Below are 19,504 nucleotides of genomic sequence, written 5' to 3' on the forward strand. Positions count from 1 at the left end.
AGCAGAGGAGTGTAGGGAGAGTGAAAGTTTGTGTAATTTGTATAATTCCTTGCATGTTGCTTAATGAGGAAAGCAAACTTATCTGATTTGTTATTAAATAATAACTGTAAGTTAAAATAAGGTTGTGATTTGATTGAAAGTCAACTATGACTAAATTAATAGCTAGAAAACTAGGTTTTGTAGAGATAGTTTTGATTAACTCAGTATATTTCAAAATACTTCCATTATTATGTATACTTAATAGTTCTCAAAAATAAATTTAAATAGCACAGAAATTAGCTGCATCCAGAATGAAATATATGTATTATATTTATTTTTATGTATATACTTTTATGTGTTATCAATAGGAATAAAATACAAAACAGAAAAAAATACATCTAACAGTAACAACAACAAAAAACAAAAAAAAAATGACCCAAACATCCATCATTAAACATATAAAAAATTCATCTTGGCTGGATGATGAAAATAAAAATTTAAAAAACCTGATAAATATATATTTCTTGAAACATCAGTGGTTATGCAGACTTTAAAATGTTGTCATTGGGACAATATTAGGTCATTGAAAATTTTCTGTAATGATATCTTCTGAAAATATGACCTATCATTTAAGGTGGCATTTCTGATTTGAAAATATTAGCCTTCCTTCTCTAATTCTTCTGGAAGGAAGACTGTTAAAGTGTTTGATAATTATTTCAATTATCAATCATACTTTCAATTAAAATAGCAATAACACATGCATAAGGTGAACAACAAATTTATTGAAGTATCAAAATAAAATGCAAAGTTAAATAGCAATGGTATTGAAATATTAAAATGCAAAATTTAAAAACTCTGAGAAAAAATGTCAGTCTTCTTAAAGAGAGGCTGATTCTAAAAATGTGTATTAAGAATACTGTTTCCTCGGATAGGTAATATTTTGAAAGAAAATGAGTAGTTATAATTTCTGTAACATGTTTGACTTGAAATGTTTACATATGCCATACACTTGATAAATAGCCTTACACAAATAGTTTTCAGTCTGCAGTCATACTGTTTGTTGTAATACAACTTTCCATAGCCTAGAGTCTTCCAGATGTGTTGAACTTCACAATTCTTAGTCAGTATGACTAATACATCTAGAGCAGGGACCCCAACCTGTTAGGAATCGGACCACACAAATGGTGGGTTAATGTGCAAAGCTTTACCTGTGCATGTGTGGGAATGTAGGCTGCGTGCAGAACCACCACCCTGCAGTCCATGCAAAAATTGATTTCTGTGAAACCAATCCCTAGTGCCAGAAAGAACACCAAAAATATCAAACGTTGTAATACCTCAAATAAAACAGATGGTACAACACCTTTTTTGAAGAAAGTATTTACTGAATTCATATGTATTATTTAATTTTGTATATTTTAATATATGTGATATCTAGATGAGATGGGGTATTTATTTAATAAATAAAATATGCAAGAAGAAAAAAATGCACAGTATAAGGGGCTTGTTGGAAACTCAAGTTGTGTGCAATGAAGTCATACTTAACTCAAAAATACTAATATTAAAATAAGGCTGATTATTAGTCTGCATGTATTATACGGAAAGGGAACATATTAAATTGAAATATGTTAAATTAGACAAATTTCTTTCAAAACTAAATTAATTTTGAAAAAGATATTCCTTAAATAGATTCTATAAAATGAAAATTAAAGAAGACTGATCAGTCTTTCCTTTAAATGAAGGAAATTACAGGTGTAAGGGATTGGTTGTACTGTGTTCAGCTATAACAAGTATGCAATGTTTGTTTTCATAAGGAAAAATCTAACATAACCTCCTAGTTTGAATTTAACTCAATTTTGCTAAATAGAATAAATTTGAGATTCATTGCATCTTGTGTGTTCAGTTTTAATATGGTGAAAAGCTCATAATTGCAGAGAATTGACTAAGCAAGCAAACAAATTATCCTTCTAACCAAAAAAAGACATGTCTTCAACATCATGATAATTTTTTTTTGCTTAAGACTAATTATTGTTGGAGTGTATTGTTCCCAGTAATTAACATATTCATAGAGCATGAAACAATATTTCATTATCATGTATTTTAATTTGTATTCCAGTTACTGTGCTATTTAGAATTTAGTTCTCTTCTTTAATAGATATATAGCTTTGATCTCAACTTTAAACAAACCTCTGGCATGTTTGGAATATTTCTTGGTTCTGCTATTAAATAATACTTCTCATTTGAATATAGTTTTGATACATGAAGAGCAAGTAAGAATTTTATGTTTTCCTTTGATCATAAACAGTATTTGATCACAACTAATTGCTATCCTCCTAAAGGAAAGTCCTCCACCAATTAAATCTAGGCATCTTTGAAAGAATTATGTGGGCTTCCAAAGTCTTCCATTACTGGCTTAAATTGTAGTTGAATACTTAAATATTTTCTTAGAAAGGAAAAGCACAATACAATCTATTTATATTGGAATGCATTAGTGAAATATTTGTAAATAATATTTGTAATATTTATAAATACAATACAACAGTATAAATTTCCTTATAAGGTATAAAATAATTACTTCTGCAGTTCTGTAAAGTACTGGAAGTCCTAGACTTACAACAGTTAATTTAGTGTTACAACGGCACTGAAAAAAGTGACTTGTGACCATTTTTCACACTTACAACCATTGCAGCATTCCCACAGTTGTGATCAAAATTCGGATACAACTGACAACTGGCAACTGTCAGATTTATGACAGTTGCTGTATACCAGGGTCATGTTTTTTACAACATTCTGACAAGCAAAAGCAATGGGAAAGCCAGATTCACCTAACTGGGCTTACTAACTTAACAACTGCAATGATTCACTTAACAACTGTGGCAAGAAAAGTCATAAAATGGGGCAAAACCCACTTACAAATATTTTACTTAGCAACATAAATTTTGGGCTCAATTGGGGTCATAAGTCAAGGACTATTACCTGTATTAATTTTAGCATGCCTGAAGAGATATGCTACTGAAAGTTATTCCTAGCTATAGCCTTCTATGATAGACTGATTTTTCCAACTTGGTATATTTTCTGTTCATTTATATACTGCCAATTAATAATGTGAAATAATGCATTTCTTAAAAGTAAAACACGCACACAATAGCAAAGCAATAATGTAAGAAAACGGTGAGAATTCCCTGAGAGTAGAATAGATAGAACTGGGTTAAAATTCCATTCAGCCATGAAGTGGAATTGCATAAGCTATATATTTCTGCCCATTTTTGTGCTATTCTGAAAAACCTGGAGATTATAAATGGTATACGAATAAAATAACAATTGAAAGCAGAATTTAAATAACTGAATCAACAGTACATAGCACTGAATGTACTATAGCTTTATTTTTAATACCTTCTGTGATTAATTTTGTAAGCTCTATGTTCCCTTCATTGACCATTGTATTAAGGTCTTAGATCTTATAAACATCTTAGATATTATTGAATGTAATGTAGAATATCTATAAAAGTATTTTCGATCATTTAAAATTATTAAACTACATTTAATTATTCTGAATATTTTATGTTTCATTCCTCAGAGAAGAAGATGAATATTCTGAATTGCGATCAGAACTTAGTCAGAGTCAACATGAGGTCAATGATGATTCACATAGCATGGACCAAGATCAGACCTCTGCTTCCCTTCCAGAAAACCAGTCAACTATGGTCACAGCTGACATTGGTATTTTGAATATATTTATAGTTTTAAAAATGGATTAGTTTTAATAAAGTATATAGTGCCCTATTTCAATAAATACAAATATTATAATATAAAAAGCAAACCTTTTAAAATGAGAGGTAAACAGCTGTAATCCAATTTTTTTCTAGCCTCTTTGAAAGAAAAAGTGACATCCACAGATATTGAAAGGAAAGTAAAAATATCAAACATTATTTTTTAATAATACAAGTTTTTAAAATACACATTAAACATCAATACACAGAAATAGATACAGAATATTAATTTCAGCAACAAGTTTGTACTTGAGGATTTAGTTGCAATAAAAAAATCAGAAATGACATTTGAGGTAATCCTTTTTTTAAATGTTTGCAAAGTGCTGAAGTAAATCATTTTCTTTTTTTAAACATTCTGAAATATATTAATTTAAATATAGCATTTTCTTCAATATTACATTAAATTATTAGGTTTAGAAGATTTGACTTTTCTTCTTATGCAATTAACTTCATAAATTCATAGATTGCTAGTACTATTAGATCAAATAACAAAGGAAATGAAAAGCTGTGTTCTTCCAAGACTTGTTGCTTTCTGAAAGCTGTGTAATTTTTATACAGATGGCAGGTTTCAAATAACATTTGGCTGAGCTGGGAAGTGTTAGGGACATTTGTTTGTGTCAGAATGATTCTAGTAGTAATGGTTTTTGTCAATCTCCAGCAGGTTTTATGGTTCCATTGCCTGGGCCTATAGCCAATGTGCTGTTTAGAAATAACTTGTGACAGAAAGAGTCAGTATAATAAGCCACATTTTAAAAATTCTGGATTCTCATGTTTAGTTCAGAGAGATAGCACATTTTCAATTCTAATAGCTACTGCAGTCATTTTGATGTCTTCTAAACCTACCAATAATTTATTGATAAGAATATGTTGAGTAGTGTATCTCAAATTTTCTTCAGTGGAAATCTGTGTTTCTTATGACATAAATTGGTGCAGCTAAGAAGATGATGAAATTACTATTGTGCTAGCTATTGAAAAATATTTGAAAAGTATATGTTTCATTGGATCTACCAAATGTAGAAAAATTGCTATGGCAAAAAATATCAGCATATAAAGGAACATTAAAACACTGTGACTGAAGATAATTTTATTCAAATCTACTCACCATTTACAAACTATAAACAATTATTTTCCAAATATCTTTTGTATAAGAGTCATTCTGGATAGAAATACTGAATGTGAATATTTAAAATATTTGAAATGTTTTCTAAAATCACCTATGTATGTATACTGAAAGTTTAATTCTTTGTTTTTTAATCCCTATATTATAAAAATCCCTGTATTTCTATAATTCGTTCAGAGCAAAATAAAACCACAAAATAGAGTACAAGGGTAACTGTTGATCAGCTGTTGGGTGACATATTTTTTTGATGTACCATCATAAAGCAAGAATGCTTATCATGGAAAATAATAGAGGTGCAATTACTATAAGATCTTAAAACAAAAGCAAAATTTATGTGTGGGTATCATTTGTTGATAGTGTGCATAATTAATACTGATTGATTAATATACAGCTATATATGGCCCAGCAAATTTGGAGATGCATATTTAATGGAAAAGTTGCCCAGGGCAGTTTTGTAGATGTTTTTGTTTTAGATACATAAAGATATTATTTTAGATAATTCTGTTTGGGAAAATTTGCTAAGTTCAGTTTTGAACAGGAAACAAATATTGTATTAGGCAGTAGCATGAACCTGGAAAAAGTTATTGTTTTAAGAAGCTGCCAGACTACTCTACATGTGATATCTGTTTCCCTTTGAATCTAGTATATCTTAATGTTGAGCCTATACCAGTTAGAAAGCAAATAGTATATTTGTTTTCATTTGTATGCCTTTTTTGTTCTACTTTTCTTATAACTTCATTTTTTTTGTTGAAATTTTTGTAAAGCAAATATGCTTCTGTGTTGCTATAGGCAAAAAAAAACCATTAAGGACTAAAAAAAACACCTTTGGGTGTATATTGTACATCCTATGCAGAGGTGGGATACAACAGGGTTAACTGCTGGTTCGGGATTTACGAGCTTCCCTGCACACTGTGAGCCGTGCGCCTGTAAATCGTCACCAGCATGCTTTCTGCAGAGACGCAGCCTTTGAAACAGCCCTCTTTTCCTGCTTTTTAAACTGCAGCTGTGCCTCATTCGGCAGCTGAAGTTGAGAAATCAGGAAATAAAGATCAGGTAAGAGGGCGGGTGGGCAAAAACATCAGAGGTGAACCGAACCAGTAGAAACCCACCCCTGATTCTATGTAATCTGCTTTCTCTTCAAGATGTAGACCACTTTTTCTTTTAGTCTTATTTTCCTGGAGGAAAATTGCCTGAAGGCCACAATGTAAAATGTAAGAATGAGGAAGGCACTGTTTAGTAAAGTATGACAAAATGTATACAGATTATTTTGGTGGTTTGAAATATGGGAAGAATAACTTTGAGTTCTTGGTAACCCTTAAACTACAATTATTCTATATGATTGGAAAATAATTGCATCAATTCAGCAATTTCATTGCTGCATCTTTGTCTGAAACATGCTTAATTATAAAACAAACATGTAGTTAATGAAAACCATTATTTTAATTGTAAACAATAGCTTTCTCATAGGTATATTAAAGCTTTTATTTTATTGTAGTTTATCTTTTGCAAACAAGAGTTCATAAGTATATCCCTGAGATGGTCAATCCACATTGACATTGATTTTCTTTGTGGCCTTTAAACCAATTTTAAGGCTTATCTCCAGGGATGCTCAGAGGTTATGCAAGGTCTGTATTTTGCCTGTTTCTATTGTGTGCTCATCCTTTTATTGAAAACAGCTATATGCAGTTTGTAGTTTAAAGGAGTTTAAAAGGAGTAAATGTTAATTCTTCTCTTGTGTTTTCTTAGGACATCTTTATAAATTAATTACTCTGTATTGGCAAATAAAAGAAATATATTTTCTTCATGCATATCAAACAGTAAACTCTTGCATAAATTATCATTCACATATGACATATGACATATAGATTTCTTTCCTCCCAATACTGTTGGAATGAATTCCTATAGTAATCACCTCTTACTGAATAGGTTGCTTATTGTGCTTATCATTTCAGTCTTTCCAGTTGCTTGAAATATCAACTCTTAAAGAATTGTAACATCTATGTGGAAATATTTCATGCAAGTGGGCTGATTTGTACAATAAGCCAAGCACAAATGTCACATCCTGCCATGTAAAACACTGTTATGGGAAAAATTTTATAAATTAGCCCTTAGAAAAAGCAATCATTTATCCCAATATAAATGTCAGAATCTTTGATATGTAACGTATTTCAGCTTCATCATTCTTATTTAGTACGTCAGTGGAGTTTCACAACAAAATATCTCAGAAAAGATGGGCAGATAAAGTTAGGACTCTTGCTTCTTTTTGTGCTCCCTTTCCACTACTGTAAATTCTCTTCTCCATGGAGCTCAGTTCAGTGATAGAATTCTGTTTAACTTGCAGGTAGAGAAAATGCAATGACCATAGTTCAGATGTCAGTGTTTGTGTTGAGAATGTTTTCCTACCCTTGATCTCTTTGAAATCAACAAATTGTAATTGTATATTAAATACATATCAAATATATATTAAATTTATTTAAGCATTAATGTTATAGCCGTATATTTCTCTTCTTTTGCATTATGTTTGTATAATTACCATATAATATCTATATTCTCTCCAATAGAAGAAAGATACATAGTTCAGAGTTGAACTTAGTACTCTAAGCCTGGTTGTTTGTAGTTTCTTCGTTATCTAGTTAGGTAATATCATCAGTACTAGTGAATGTGGGGTTTCCTCCTTGTTGCTTGCCATTCCAATGTTTCCTCCTTCATAGTTCTCTAATTAGGATATTGTTTTCTCTTGATTTTTTTGTTTAGTGTTTATTCCTGCTTATGTGGGTGTTGGTTGCTGGGGTGGATATGTTCTGATCTTTTTGTTTCCTTCTTAGCTTTTTATTGTCTCTTTTGAATGGTGTGTACATTTCTGTTAGTGGCTGATTCAGGGGTGGGATAAGACAGGGTTAACTGCCAGTTCAGGATTTATGAGGTTCAGTGATTTATGATGTGCTTCCCTGCATGCTGTGAGCGCCTGTAAATTGTCATCAGCACGCTGCATGCAGAGAAGCAGCCTTTGAAACAGCCCTCTTTTCCTGCTTTTTTAAGGGCAGCTGTGCCTTGTTTGGCAGCTGAAGTTGAAAAATCAGGAAATAAAGATCAGGTAAGAACCCAGGTGGGTGGGTGGGCAAAAACATCAGCAGACACAGAACCGGTTCTATATCTGCTGTTCTTCAGAGCTACCGGTTCTACAGAGGTGGACAGAACCGGTAGAAACCCATCCCTGGGCTGATTTGTCTGAATGAGAACCTTCCAGGAATTCCCTAATATTTTTGTATTTAGCTTGTTCTGTGATATTCAGAGTTTTCCATTGAAACTATGGTTGAGTTTGTCTATGTCTTATGAGATTAAGGAGTTTTCATTATGTCTTCTGATTTTTGGTTAGTATTCATGGATATTCTATCCTAATCTTCTGCCTGTCTGTCCTACATGGTGGCTGTATTTATTTTGTATACTATATACTGTAACATACAGCAGGACATGCTATTGTACAAAAACAAGAAACAAATCCCACATTCATTACTGATGATGTTACCTAGTCAAGTAATGAAAACAAACAACCAAGCTCAAGAGAGCATCAAATACTGCATACTGTGATTCTGCCAGTGGAATTATTTCATATCAGAATGTATTAAGTATTATCTGTGTTAACAAAATTTATGTTTTGAGAACATTTTTAAAATTGATTTTTATTTAATTTTTACAAACAGTCCATCTTTCACGTTTTGAGAACATTTTTGTAATGCTTAGTTGCTCATTGGAGTAGCCTATAGTGATAGAAAATATAGCAATATATACATATTGAAATTGAGGAATTTGAACAACTTTAATTAAAAACTATTAAGTTACAAGTTTGAATATTTTACAATATGAACATCTTTTTTATAAATTCATTGAAAGTAAAAACTTTTAGAAAAACTCATTAATATTTATCAATACCTAACAATAGTTTCCTATATAACTAGGCTCTTCACTCAAGAAGCTTTTCCTGTTTAGTTCATAATATGAAAATAAAAAAAATAATTTCAATTTCCAGATTAGGCAATAATCATTTACATTTTTATTCTCTTCCAGACTCAGGTTACTTTTCAATAGAATTACCCAGTAAATTCAGTAGGAATATATATATATATATATTGCTTGCCTCTCACTTTGTTAATGTAATTTATAAAATATAAGTATATTGTTGAATGCCATTAAGTTTATTCCTCACCACCACCATTTCTTGGGTGGACTATACCAATTCATCTTCTGACCATTCAATTTAATAAACGTAATCAGGGGTACAGTGCAAGCAGAAACAGAGATCATCTCATTTTCTTGAACAAATTGTAATGAGGATATAGTGCTCTGGTATTATAGACACTTATAAGGTGTTGTAAAACATAAGTGAGCCATGCTAAAGGTTGCTTAGAAGAATATAATTACATAACACTGAAGATTTCTGGTTTGCCTTATTTGTTGGCTTTAGTGATATTGTGTACATGTTTCACATTTTTGGCAAAGTGACCTTATCATTGAGGTCCCTAAGTTAATGGTTTTCTCGCATTGTTGAAAATCAGACTCCCAACTTTTAGGCTGATTGGCTGGTCTCAAAAAATCTAAATAAAGCCAGATCTGATCCAATACTTGGATGGAAGATTATCAGGAAATCCCAGAGCTGAGACTAAAAAAAAAAAAGCCAAAAGATAATGGCAACCAACCTCCATTTGTATTGTTCTGGAACAATACGTTGATTTCCATTACACCAAAATTAAGCAATTGGAGCTTTAAGGAGGACTTAAAGAAGATTGTATTTGAGCCTATTTATTTTTAGCTTAGTTGATCATTGGTAGGTTGCAAGATTAGGATGTTAGTATTTTCAAGGAAAATTTTGCATCTGTTGGTCAACATCCTTCTTCTTCTTTCATAATCCCATTAGAAAGATGAAGAGGTAGTCTCTTCTGCAATGCTAATCTGACGCATTCTGTTTTATTTCAGATACCTGTAGTGACTTGAACTCTGAATTGCAGAGAGTGCTGACAGGACTGGAGAATGTTGTCTGTGGGAGAAAGAAGAGCAGCTGTAACTTGTCTGTGGCAGATGTTGACAGGCATATTGAACAGCTCACAACTGCCAGTGAACATTGTGACTTAGCCATTAAGGTGTGGTAACACTAATGTTAATCGTAACTGTTTATAGAATGTAATGCAGTTGGTCCGCATGTACCATCATTGATTTGATAAAGAAGCATTTATTTATTTATTTATTTATTTATTTATTTATTTATTTATTTATTTATTTAGCACATTTCTGTGGCTGCCCATTGCACACATAGGTGACTCCAGGTAACTTATAACATTTAAAAACCTATCAGATAAAACCTATATCCTTCACGCGCACACACACACACACACACATTATGCCACTTATGGCAACAACGAAGCTAGGCAGAATCACATCCGATATCTGTACAGTCAGCACAGCCCCCCCCCCCCAAAGGCGGTGTGCTATTTCCACTTCTCTTCTCCCTATATACCAATGACTGCATCTCAAACGATCCATCTGTTAAAATACTGAAGTTTGCTGATGACACAACATTGACTGGTCACATTCGAGACAACGATGAATCTGCATACAGTTAGGAGGTTATACAACTTGCCTCGTGGTGTAACTGGAACAATCTGGAACTAAACACACTCAAAACCGTAGAAATGGTGGTAGACTTTAGAAGAAACCCTTCCATACTACCACCTCTTATAGTACTAGACAACACAGTATCAACAGTAGAGACCTTCCAATTTCTAGGTTCTACTATATCACATGACCTAAAATGGACACCTAACATCAAAAACATCATCAAAAAAGCACAACAAAGAATGTTCTTTCTGTGCCAACTCAGAAAGCTCAAACTGCCCAAGGAGCTGCTGATACAGTTCCACAGAGGAATTATTGAGTCTATCATCTGCATCTCTATAACTGCCTAGTTTGGTTCTGCAACCCAACAGGACAGACACAGACTTCAGAGGATAATTGGGTCTGCAGAAAAAACAATTACTACCCACCTGCCTTCAATTGAGGGCCTGTATACTGCACGAGTCTAAAAGAGGGCTGTGAAAATATTTACAGACATCCCAGACATAAACTGTTTCAACTCCTTCCCTCAAAAAGACGCTATAGAGCACTGCACACCAGAACTAGACACAAGAACAGGTTTTTCCTGGAAGCTATCACTCTGCTAAACAAATAATTCCCTCAATACTGTTCAACTATTTATAAAGTGTACACTACTATTACTGTTAATCTTCTCACCACTCCTTATCACCCATCCCCTCCCACTTGTGATTGTAGGACTATAACTTTGTTGCTTGTATCCTTATGATTTATATTGACTGTATGATTTGATTGTTGATTGTACCCTATGACTATCATTAAGTGTTGTACATTATGATTCTTGATTCTTAACGAATGTACCTTTTCTTTATGTATACTGAGAGTATTTACACCAAGACAAATTCCTTGTGTGTCCAATCACACTTGGCCAATGAAGTATTCTATTCTATTCTATTCTATTCTATTCTATTCTATTCTATTCTATTCTATTATCAGTCACTAATTGGCTTCATCTCCATTCATGGTCCCATGCCTGCTGACAAAGCCATGTTTTAGGGTCTTTTAGAAAAGCAATATGATGGGGAGTCTTGTTTATCATTATGCATTGATTTGGTCTGGGGTAGTGCAACGTCACCCATGACCAAAGATGGTCATTCTCTGAGAGCCAAAGAGGCCTAGCCCATAACCACTTCATCTTGCCAGGATTCTGTTTTAGTCTGTTACTCCTCATCCAGACCTCAACACCCTTCAGGCACCATGAGAGGGTGGTTGTAACATTGGTTAACTCACCATGGACAGAGATGCATGGCCAAACATAATCAGTATATTGATGATATCTTATCCCAAGGTAATGGATGATCTCCCCCAGTGGTTTCATGTAGATGCTAAACAGGAACAGAGAAAGTACTGACCTTGATGGAACCCACAAAGCAAGGGTTCAGACCTCTTGCCCCAACAACATCAACTGAGAATGGTCCCAGAGACAGGAAGTGAACCAGCACAATGCAGTGTCCCCCATCCCAACCCCTAGATCCATTTCAGATGGATATCATGGTCAGTGTTATAAAGTCAAGCAGAGCAAGAACAGTTCAATACCCCAGTCTCACTCACATTAGAGATCATTAAAAAGAGCCCCCAGAGCTGTTTCTGTCGCATATCATGGCCTGATATGCACCTTATTTTTCTATGTGCTGTATTTCTTGTTCAAAGAGGTAAATGCTATTGTGTAAAAATTGTTTATTCCAAAAGGATTTTGTTTTTATTCCTTTTTTCATACTTCATAAATGAAGTTCATTCATGCATCCAGAATCTGAAAAGCTGAGGGGAGGCTCCTGAATTTTGATTTAAAGGTAATCTGTATAGGTCACCTTTAAATCTGTGCTGTCGTATAAAATACCAGGTTAGAAATGAGAAGTTGTGGATAGTAATAGCAATTAGAATTATAATGATACATTTTAAAAAATACAAGAGAAGAAGGTTTGCTTTGGTCAAAACATTTAAAAAATATTTAGAGAAATTTTAAAAATGAGTACACCATTACGATAATACAGAAACATGTCTTCCTACAAACAGTTAATTAGTTATTAATCAATGTTCCTGCCATTTTGCAGACATACTCAGAATTTAATGATACTAACTGTAGCTTTGAAATCAGACTAAAGAACACATGCACAGCTGTTAGGAATGTAAGTCACCTAACAGTTGGGCTGGAAAATATATAAACCAGAATAGACATTTTAATACTGTCTCTTTAAGGGAATGCTAAAACTGTAATTGGGTGTGGTTCCTCAAATGGACATAAGATGGAGCCAGAAACCTCGGTTGTTCTGTCCTGTTGGTGATAGTGTTGCTGTTTTTGGTTCCTGAATTTTTCCCTATTGACTGTTGCTGATCATAGTTGTTCTTGGATTTGATGGAAGTCTGTTACTGAACTGTTTCTGATACTGGACTTTGAGTTGGATTATCCATGGACTGAAAACTGACTGATTTAACTGTGTATGACTTGGACTGTGTTTGGACTTTGCTTAACCGTTTACTGGAAGTAAAAACCTACATTTTACTATACAGTGTATCTGTGTGCTGGTTGTGTGTTATTCTTCACCACTCTCACTACGTCTCCCTGTGTGCGCTCATTCTCCTAATGGGGAATTACCTCAACAACAGCCACACACCATATCTGACAAAAGTATAAAGGGAAAGGACAGATTGCAAGTTCTGCCTATCTTTACAGAGGACCAAGGAAAATGCTCCTGTCATCTCATACTGATGGCTTTCCCATTCCAGTTCAATTGGGGGGAGGGGGGGAAGATATTTACACGGCACTGCTTTATTACTTAACTGCTCCAGGCCTAATTATCTGCTCAGAGACAGCAGATTTAGTGCTCTTCAGAATGTCAAAGTTTTCATACTAACAACTCTTGTCAAATGAAGCCAGCTGTCAATTGATTGGTGACAAAATAGTAAATTTCTTTTAAAACTTTGCTTTTGCAAAAATGAACAGGTCTCCAACATTTTCTGTGCTGCTGTCCCAGACATTGATAAGCTGTCTGGCTACATGCATTCAGCTTCTTAAGAGAGCTGAAATGAGCAGCTGTATCTTGGTTTTATTCCTGGAATGAGATGAAAAGAATGGGAAATTCAGGAGAGTGCCCTGAATTCCAGATTGAAGTTGCAATTGGCTATTCCCAAGCCCTTTGGGTCAGCTTTATTGCATAGCAGACAAAATAGTCAGTAAAATGCATCAAATTTATTCAAATTGAAACTGCCATAAGTTACTGCTATTTTAATGATTATACAGAACATCTTTTAGACTGTGTCTATACCAGATAAGGAACCTGTAGTGTTTGCATTAGTAAGTGGTAGTTCATTCAGTTAACAGTAACATTTTTTTCTTAATTAATGACAGCAGCAGTAAGTCCACTTAATATATCGACTGATTAAGTGGAATGCACTTTGTTACCCATTTTAGAGCTTAATTAGAATGTTTCATGTACTTTATTGCCTACTGAGCAAATATGTTCTACAAATGTCAATGGTTTAGTATTGCTTACATTAGCATAACGATCTGAACGAAATAGGCCCTTTTTATCTTTAAAAAGTACAATTTCCTCTTGACTGAGTCTTAAACATAGCTGAATATATTTGGAGGCAAGTGCAGCCCAAGAAAGTTACAAAAATTAAATAGAAAGGAGTTGAGAGTATCACAATTACAAATTTTAAGCAAATTTGAGTTGTTTTCTTTTCAGGTAAATCACTGTTATTTCAAAGAAGTGAATAACAATAGCAATAGCACTTAGACTTATGTACCACTTTATAGTGCTTTACAGCCTTCTGTAGGTGGTTTTACAGAGTCAGCATATTGCCTCCAACAAACTGGCTCCTCATTTTACCTACTTTGGAAGGATGGAAAACTGAGTCAACCTTGAGCCTGGTGGGGTTCGAACTGCCAAATTTCAGGCAGATGTGGCCTGCAGTACAGAACTCTAAACCATTGTGCCACTGAGGCTTTTAATACATGGCATTGTACATGACAGTATAAAATTTGTAGCATTTACAACATCAGCATGTGAATTCCAGCTGCTGTTATGAATCTAATACTGTAAATAACTATAAGTTGTAACAAGTATTGTCTTGCAAAACATAGTTGTAAATAATCTATATCAACAAATTCATAGAAATACTTAAAATTTCTTTAGAAATTAGCTCTAAAGAAATACCTACTGATTTGCATGGTCTCCTTTATCTTACTCTTCAAAATGCCTAAAGTTATTTTTAGTTTTTCAACCAGTTGTTGGCTTTTTACTGTTCATATTGGCTTAGTAAAGAGATATATATCTGAGGGAAATGCTTTAACATATTCTTCCAAGAAAACCAAGAAAATGTCTGTTCAGCTATCTTTGGGGGGTAGGGGGAGAGATATCTGCATATATTTTGGATTTGTTTCCTTTGTAAGTTTTTGTCCATTTCTGAGTTAATTAAATAAATATCCACAAAAATGTTTGGGGGGAGAAGAGATTGAGAATTTTGGTCTCTGTGTTGGGAGAAAACAACGCTGTTTTACACAGCTTTCATTGTTTGCCAGATGATTTTCAAGTCCAATGTAAGTGTTTCTATTCCCATGATGGCAAACCTATGGCACACGTGCCACAGGTGGCATGCAGAGCCATTTGTGCTGGCAGACAAGCCACAGGCAAACTTACCTCACTGCATATACACGCACCTCACAGCTAATTTTCACCCCTTTTGAGGCCATTTTTGGCTTCCCAGAGGCTTGAAGGCCTCTGCAGGCTTTGCAGGACAAAAAATAGGCCCATTTCATCACTTCCTGTATTTCCGGAAAGATTGGAAGTGATGAAACAGGCCCATTTATCAGCCTGCAAAGGTCTTCCTCAAGCCTCTGGGAGGCCAAAAATGCATGTGCATGCGCAGGGGGCATGGGGGAGCACACGCATTGCCTTCTGGGTGCTGGCACGCGAGCGCACGCCCTCAAGCGTGCACACAATTTTTGGCACAGGAGCCCAAAATGTTAGCCACCACTGTCCTATTCTATAAAACTCTTCCTAGTTTGATAGCTGCTTACCTATAGTACTGCCTTCTACAGTTTCATTCAAACCAACGTTTTTTTCCAAGGAGAAACTGCTGCAGATCCCACATTTTGAGAAAGTGTGAGAGGGGCTGAGGCAAGGAGGTGTTTTTGTTTTTTTTACAATGCCAACGTTCTGGAACAGCCTCCCTGAAGAGATCTGGCTGGTTCCGTCTTCACTGGTCTTTTGAAAGCTCTTGAAGACTAAGCTGTTTTGGATACCCTAAACAGCAATTTAATGTTACCAATTTCTTCATTCCTTTTCTTTACATTGTGGCATTGCTATTCTTTTTTTTTTTGCATTGAGTATGTTTTATATTGTATATTTTTTCTGTGTAAGATGACATGCTTATAAACACAAGAAGTTTAAGGAACTCTGGTTTAGAAAAGACTTTTGGGGGGGTTTTTGGTTTACTTTGTTTTTTTTATTCTGGCTGCATATAGATATAGCCAGAATAACAGATATACTCTGTGTGTGTGTTGTGTATACACACACACACGCACATATGCACACACACATACATAGATACTTACCCCTTTTCTTTCAGTTGTCCCAATAGTCCTAAATGCCATAAGAGTAAAAACAGTGATTTTCATAAAAGATTAATTCAAATCAATCTAGACAAATTGGGGGAAGGATGTGGAATAGTAGCAACAGTATGTTTTTAATAAATGTTTCCTCTTATGTTTGAACTCATCTATTGACAAAGGACTAAAATGGTAGTATAAATGATCAAAAATGTGTTTAAACAAAAATTATCTACTAAACATTAGTGAACTAATACGAATGTGTATATTCAGAGATTCTTCATGATATGCTCCTCTAAATTTTCATTTGTTATGTTTTTCAGACAGTTGAGGAGATTGAAGGTGTGCTTGGGCGAGATTTGTACCCAAATTTGGCTGAAGAAAGGTCCCAATGGGAGAAGGAATTGGCAGGCTTAAGGGAAGAGAATGAAAGCTTAACGGCTATGCTGTGCAGCAAGGAAGAAGAATTAAACAGAACTAAGGCCACCATGAATGCTATCCGTGAAGAACGAGACAGATTACGCAGAAGGGTGAGGTTTCTTGATTGACATCTAATTTGGTGAGAAAAATGTAGTTGCTATAATAAAGAGCTGTTTCATCTATCTATCTGTCTGTCTATCTATCTATCTATCTATCTATCTATCTATTTATCTATCTATCTCCTCGGTCATAAGTTGTAGCAGGTTAATAATTTGGCTGATTCTTCTTTTTCCTAGTGTTGCTAAAATTGCCAATAAAACGTAATTACATAAAGTAATTCCAATCTGTCCAAATGGAGAATTCTTACACTTCCATATTGGTTTTTACCTCAGCTCTAATAAAAATAAAGGAAGGTACTTTCTATCCTCCTTCCCCAAATCTAAAAATACAGAATTTAGCAAAATCTTGTGAATCTCCTAGAGACACAATGAATCTGTATTCTGGTGCCTGGGAAACTTTTACTCAGAAATTCCATTTTTAAATAAATGAAGCCAAAATTCTCTACATAAAGAAGACAACAGGAAGGCAACAATCACACATAGTATTCCAGATAAAAATAATTAAGAATATCAAGCTAAATGGTACGTATTATAATTTGGAAAAAAAATTGGCTTTCTGAACATGTTCAGAGTTAATTGTAGGGAGGATGGCTTGAAACAGAACATCTGATCTGCCTTAGGGTTTTCCAGTTTAATAGAATATAGAGGATAACAAAACACTAGCATCTTTTAGGAGACTGGTGCTTTCCCCAATTAAACAAACAGTTCTGCCTTTAATGATCTAGTCAACAATTTTTTTAAAAAAATCTGCCAGCTGAAGTTATAGTCCTAGCAATTTGGTACTGCTGACTAGTTTTCTATAGTTACGCCATTGTATATAAAGGATTACGTGGAAAAGACTTCTGAAAATGCAAAAAATTAATTCTGTCTTACTAGTGTTAGGGTAAAGGACACAATGGCTCAGTGGCTAAGACGCTGAGCTTTTCGATCAGAAAGGTCTGCAGTTCGGCGGTTTGAATCCCTAGCACCACGGAACGGAGTAAGTTCTCGTAACTTGTCCCAGCTTCTGTCAATCTAGCAGCTTGAAAGCATGTAAAAAATGCAAGTAGAAAAATAGGGGACCACTTGGTTGGGAAGGTAACAGCCTTCCGTGCGTCTTCAGCATTTAGTCATGTCGGCCACATGACCATGGAGACGTCTTCGGACAGTGCTGGCTCTTCAGCTTTGTAACAGGATGAGCACCACCCCCTAGAGCTGGAAACGACTAGCACATATATGCAATGGGAACCTTTATCTTTATCTAGTGTTAGGGTAGGGCTGAATCAGACTTCACTGATATTTTGAAGAGTGTACTTAGTCATATGTGGAGCAGGAACTTTTTGAAAGCAGGATGTTTAATATGTATGATGTATGCATTGAACATTTTTATACAAATACATATAGCTATGTATTTACTTCTCAGTGGCTTCATTTTTCACATAAATTGGATATGGGAATTAACATCAGCAAACTTCTATAATTTTCCTTCTCGTTTGAGCCACTAAAAATAGTAATTTCTGAATGCATTCCTTATTCTTTCATTTGTTTTTTTTTACGGATCTGCTGTTCTGCTATACAAATAATCTCACTATCAAAACTTCTATTCAGCACAATTTAATGCGTTTTTTAGCCCCAGAAACATATTGCATATCTAATCAAGTGTATGGTGTAATTAGAGCAGTAGAGCAGAAACCTTTTAAAAGTGCATAGATCAGGAGTATGCAATTGTTCGAAAGTTGTTCTCTTGTCAGTGTACCAAAGCAGCAATTCTGAGCTGAAGGCACCCAATCAGTCCATCACACAAAAAAGCAGAAACTTAAACTTGTCTCTGCATTTGTTTTTAAATTACAAATAAGTTCAAGCTAAGGTGTGAAGCTAGACTTTCCTTTGTGCCCATTTTAGAGAAAGGAATTACATACCAAAGCTTTCAGCTTTCTCTACTACCTGATAATGAAAACTTTAAAACAGCTTCCTTTGCCTTCATATCTTCCAATTCTATTAGCCTAACCATAGCTGCAGTATGTTAAATTGTAGAAAATAGATTTAAAGTAGCAGATGGCCTCAATTTTTCCCGGTCACTTTATTCCATTCTGCAGCTTTCAAATGTTGTTCATCTATTAGTTCATCTTAGCAGCCAAATATTGTTTTTGGCTAAAAAAATTGCTCCGTTGCAAAATTCGTTTTTATTTCTTCTGATTTTCTTACGATCTACCTTGTGAGGGATTTTATTACTGAAAAGTAGATTATGGGGCTGTAGTTTTTTTAATTTTAACAAAAACAATTCAATAATAATGGAATGCATTGTATTTATTACAAAGAATGATTCTATTCAGATCTGTACTTCTACTATTCAAGGACCTTAGATTATCCTTTAGATCCAACCTAATGCTGATTTTTATATCAGAAGACATTATGTACAATATGTGAACTTGGTTTATCCAGAAAAGGGAAGCTTGGCAAACTATCTATGAAGCAATCAAAAAGTGTTTTGTGCCAACAGTTGAAACAGATTTAATTGCAAGACTGGAAAGTATGCAATTTTTTCCCTGAGAGTCAGCATTTAAGCCCCCCTCCACTTTATAAATTCCTTTATTTCCCTCATGCTTTTTTTTTTGTCCTGAACTTCAACAGCTGGTCTTAATAGGGCAAATTGTATTCCTTGTAGTTATGAATGAAACTCACTTGTTTTTTTAACCATGAGGTTAGTAAATAGAGTAGCTATCAGAAAGCAATAGAAGAAATGACCAGATTGAAATGAAAAAGAAACTAACCTTAGTTTTGAACTGAGATGTTTTTAAATAAAATGACTTAATTTTAAATCATAGGCGCTACTTTATATAGAGAGGTCACACACCTCTATGTATTAATGATTCGCTTGTGGAGGTGGTTTCTTGGTGTGCAGCTAGTGAGTAGGCTAGCTAGGTCT

General features: G+C 34.3%; 1 protein-coding gene across 3 annotated transcripts in view; it reads left to right on the forward strand.

Annotated features, from left to right (window-relative positions):
* Window positions 1-19,504, forward strand: part of MCC (MCC regulator of Wnt signaling pathway) — a 192,959-nt gene that overhangs the window by 143,344 nt on the left and 30,111 nt on the right. For all 3 annotated transcript variants that reach the window (XM_026720032.2, XM_026720052.2, XM_087926943.1), the window contains 3 exons: window positions 3,554-3,696; window positions 9,838-10,001; window positions 16,384-16,590. In XM_026720032.2, coding sequence (XP_026575817.1) covers window positions 3,554-3,696; window positions 9,838-10,001; window positions 16,384-16,590 — 514 coding nt within the window. The remainder of the gene's footprint in view (window positions 1-3,553; window positions 3,697-9,837; window positions 10,002-16,383; window positions 16,591-19,504) is intronic.

Source organism: Pseudonaja textilis, chromosome 2, assembly GCF_049901715.1.
Source record: "Pseudonaja textilis isolate UNSWEBS1 chromosome 2, rPseTex1.2, whole genome shotgun sequence".
NCBI classification, from domain to species: domain Eukaryota; kingdom Metazoa; phylum Chordata; class Lepidosauria; order Squamata; family Elapidae; genus Pseudonaja; species Pseudonaja textilis.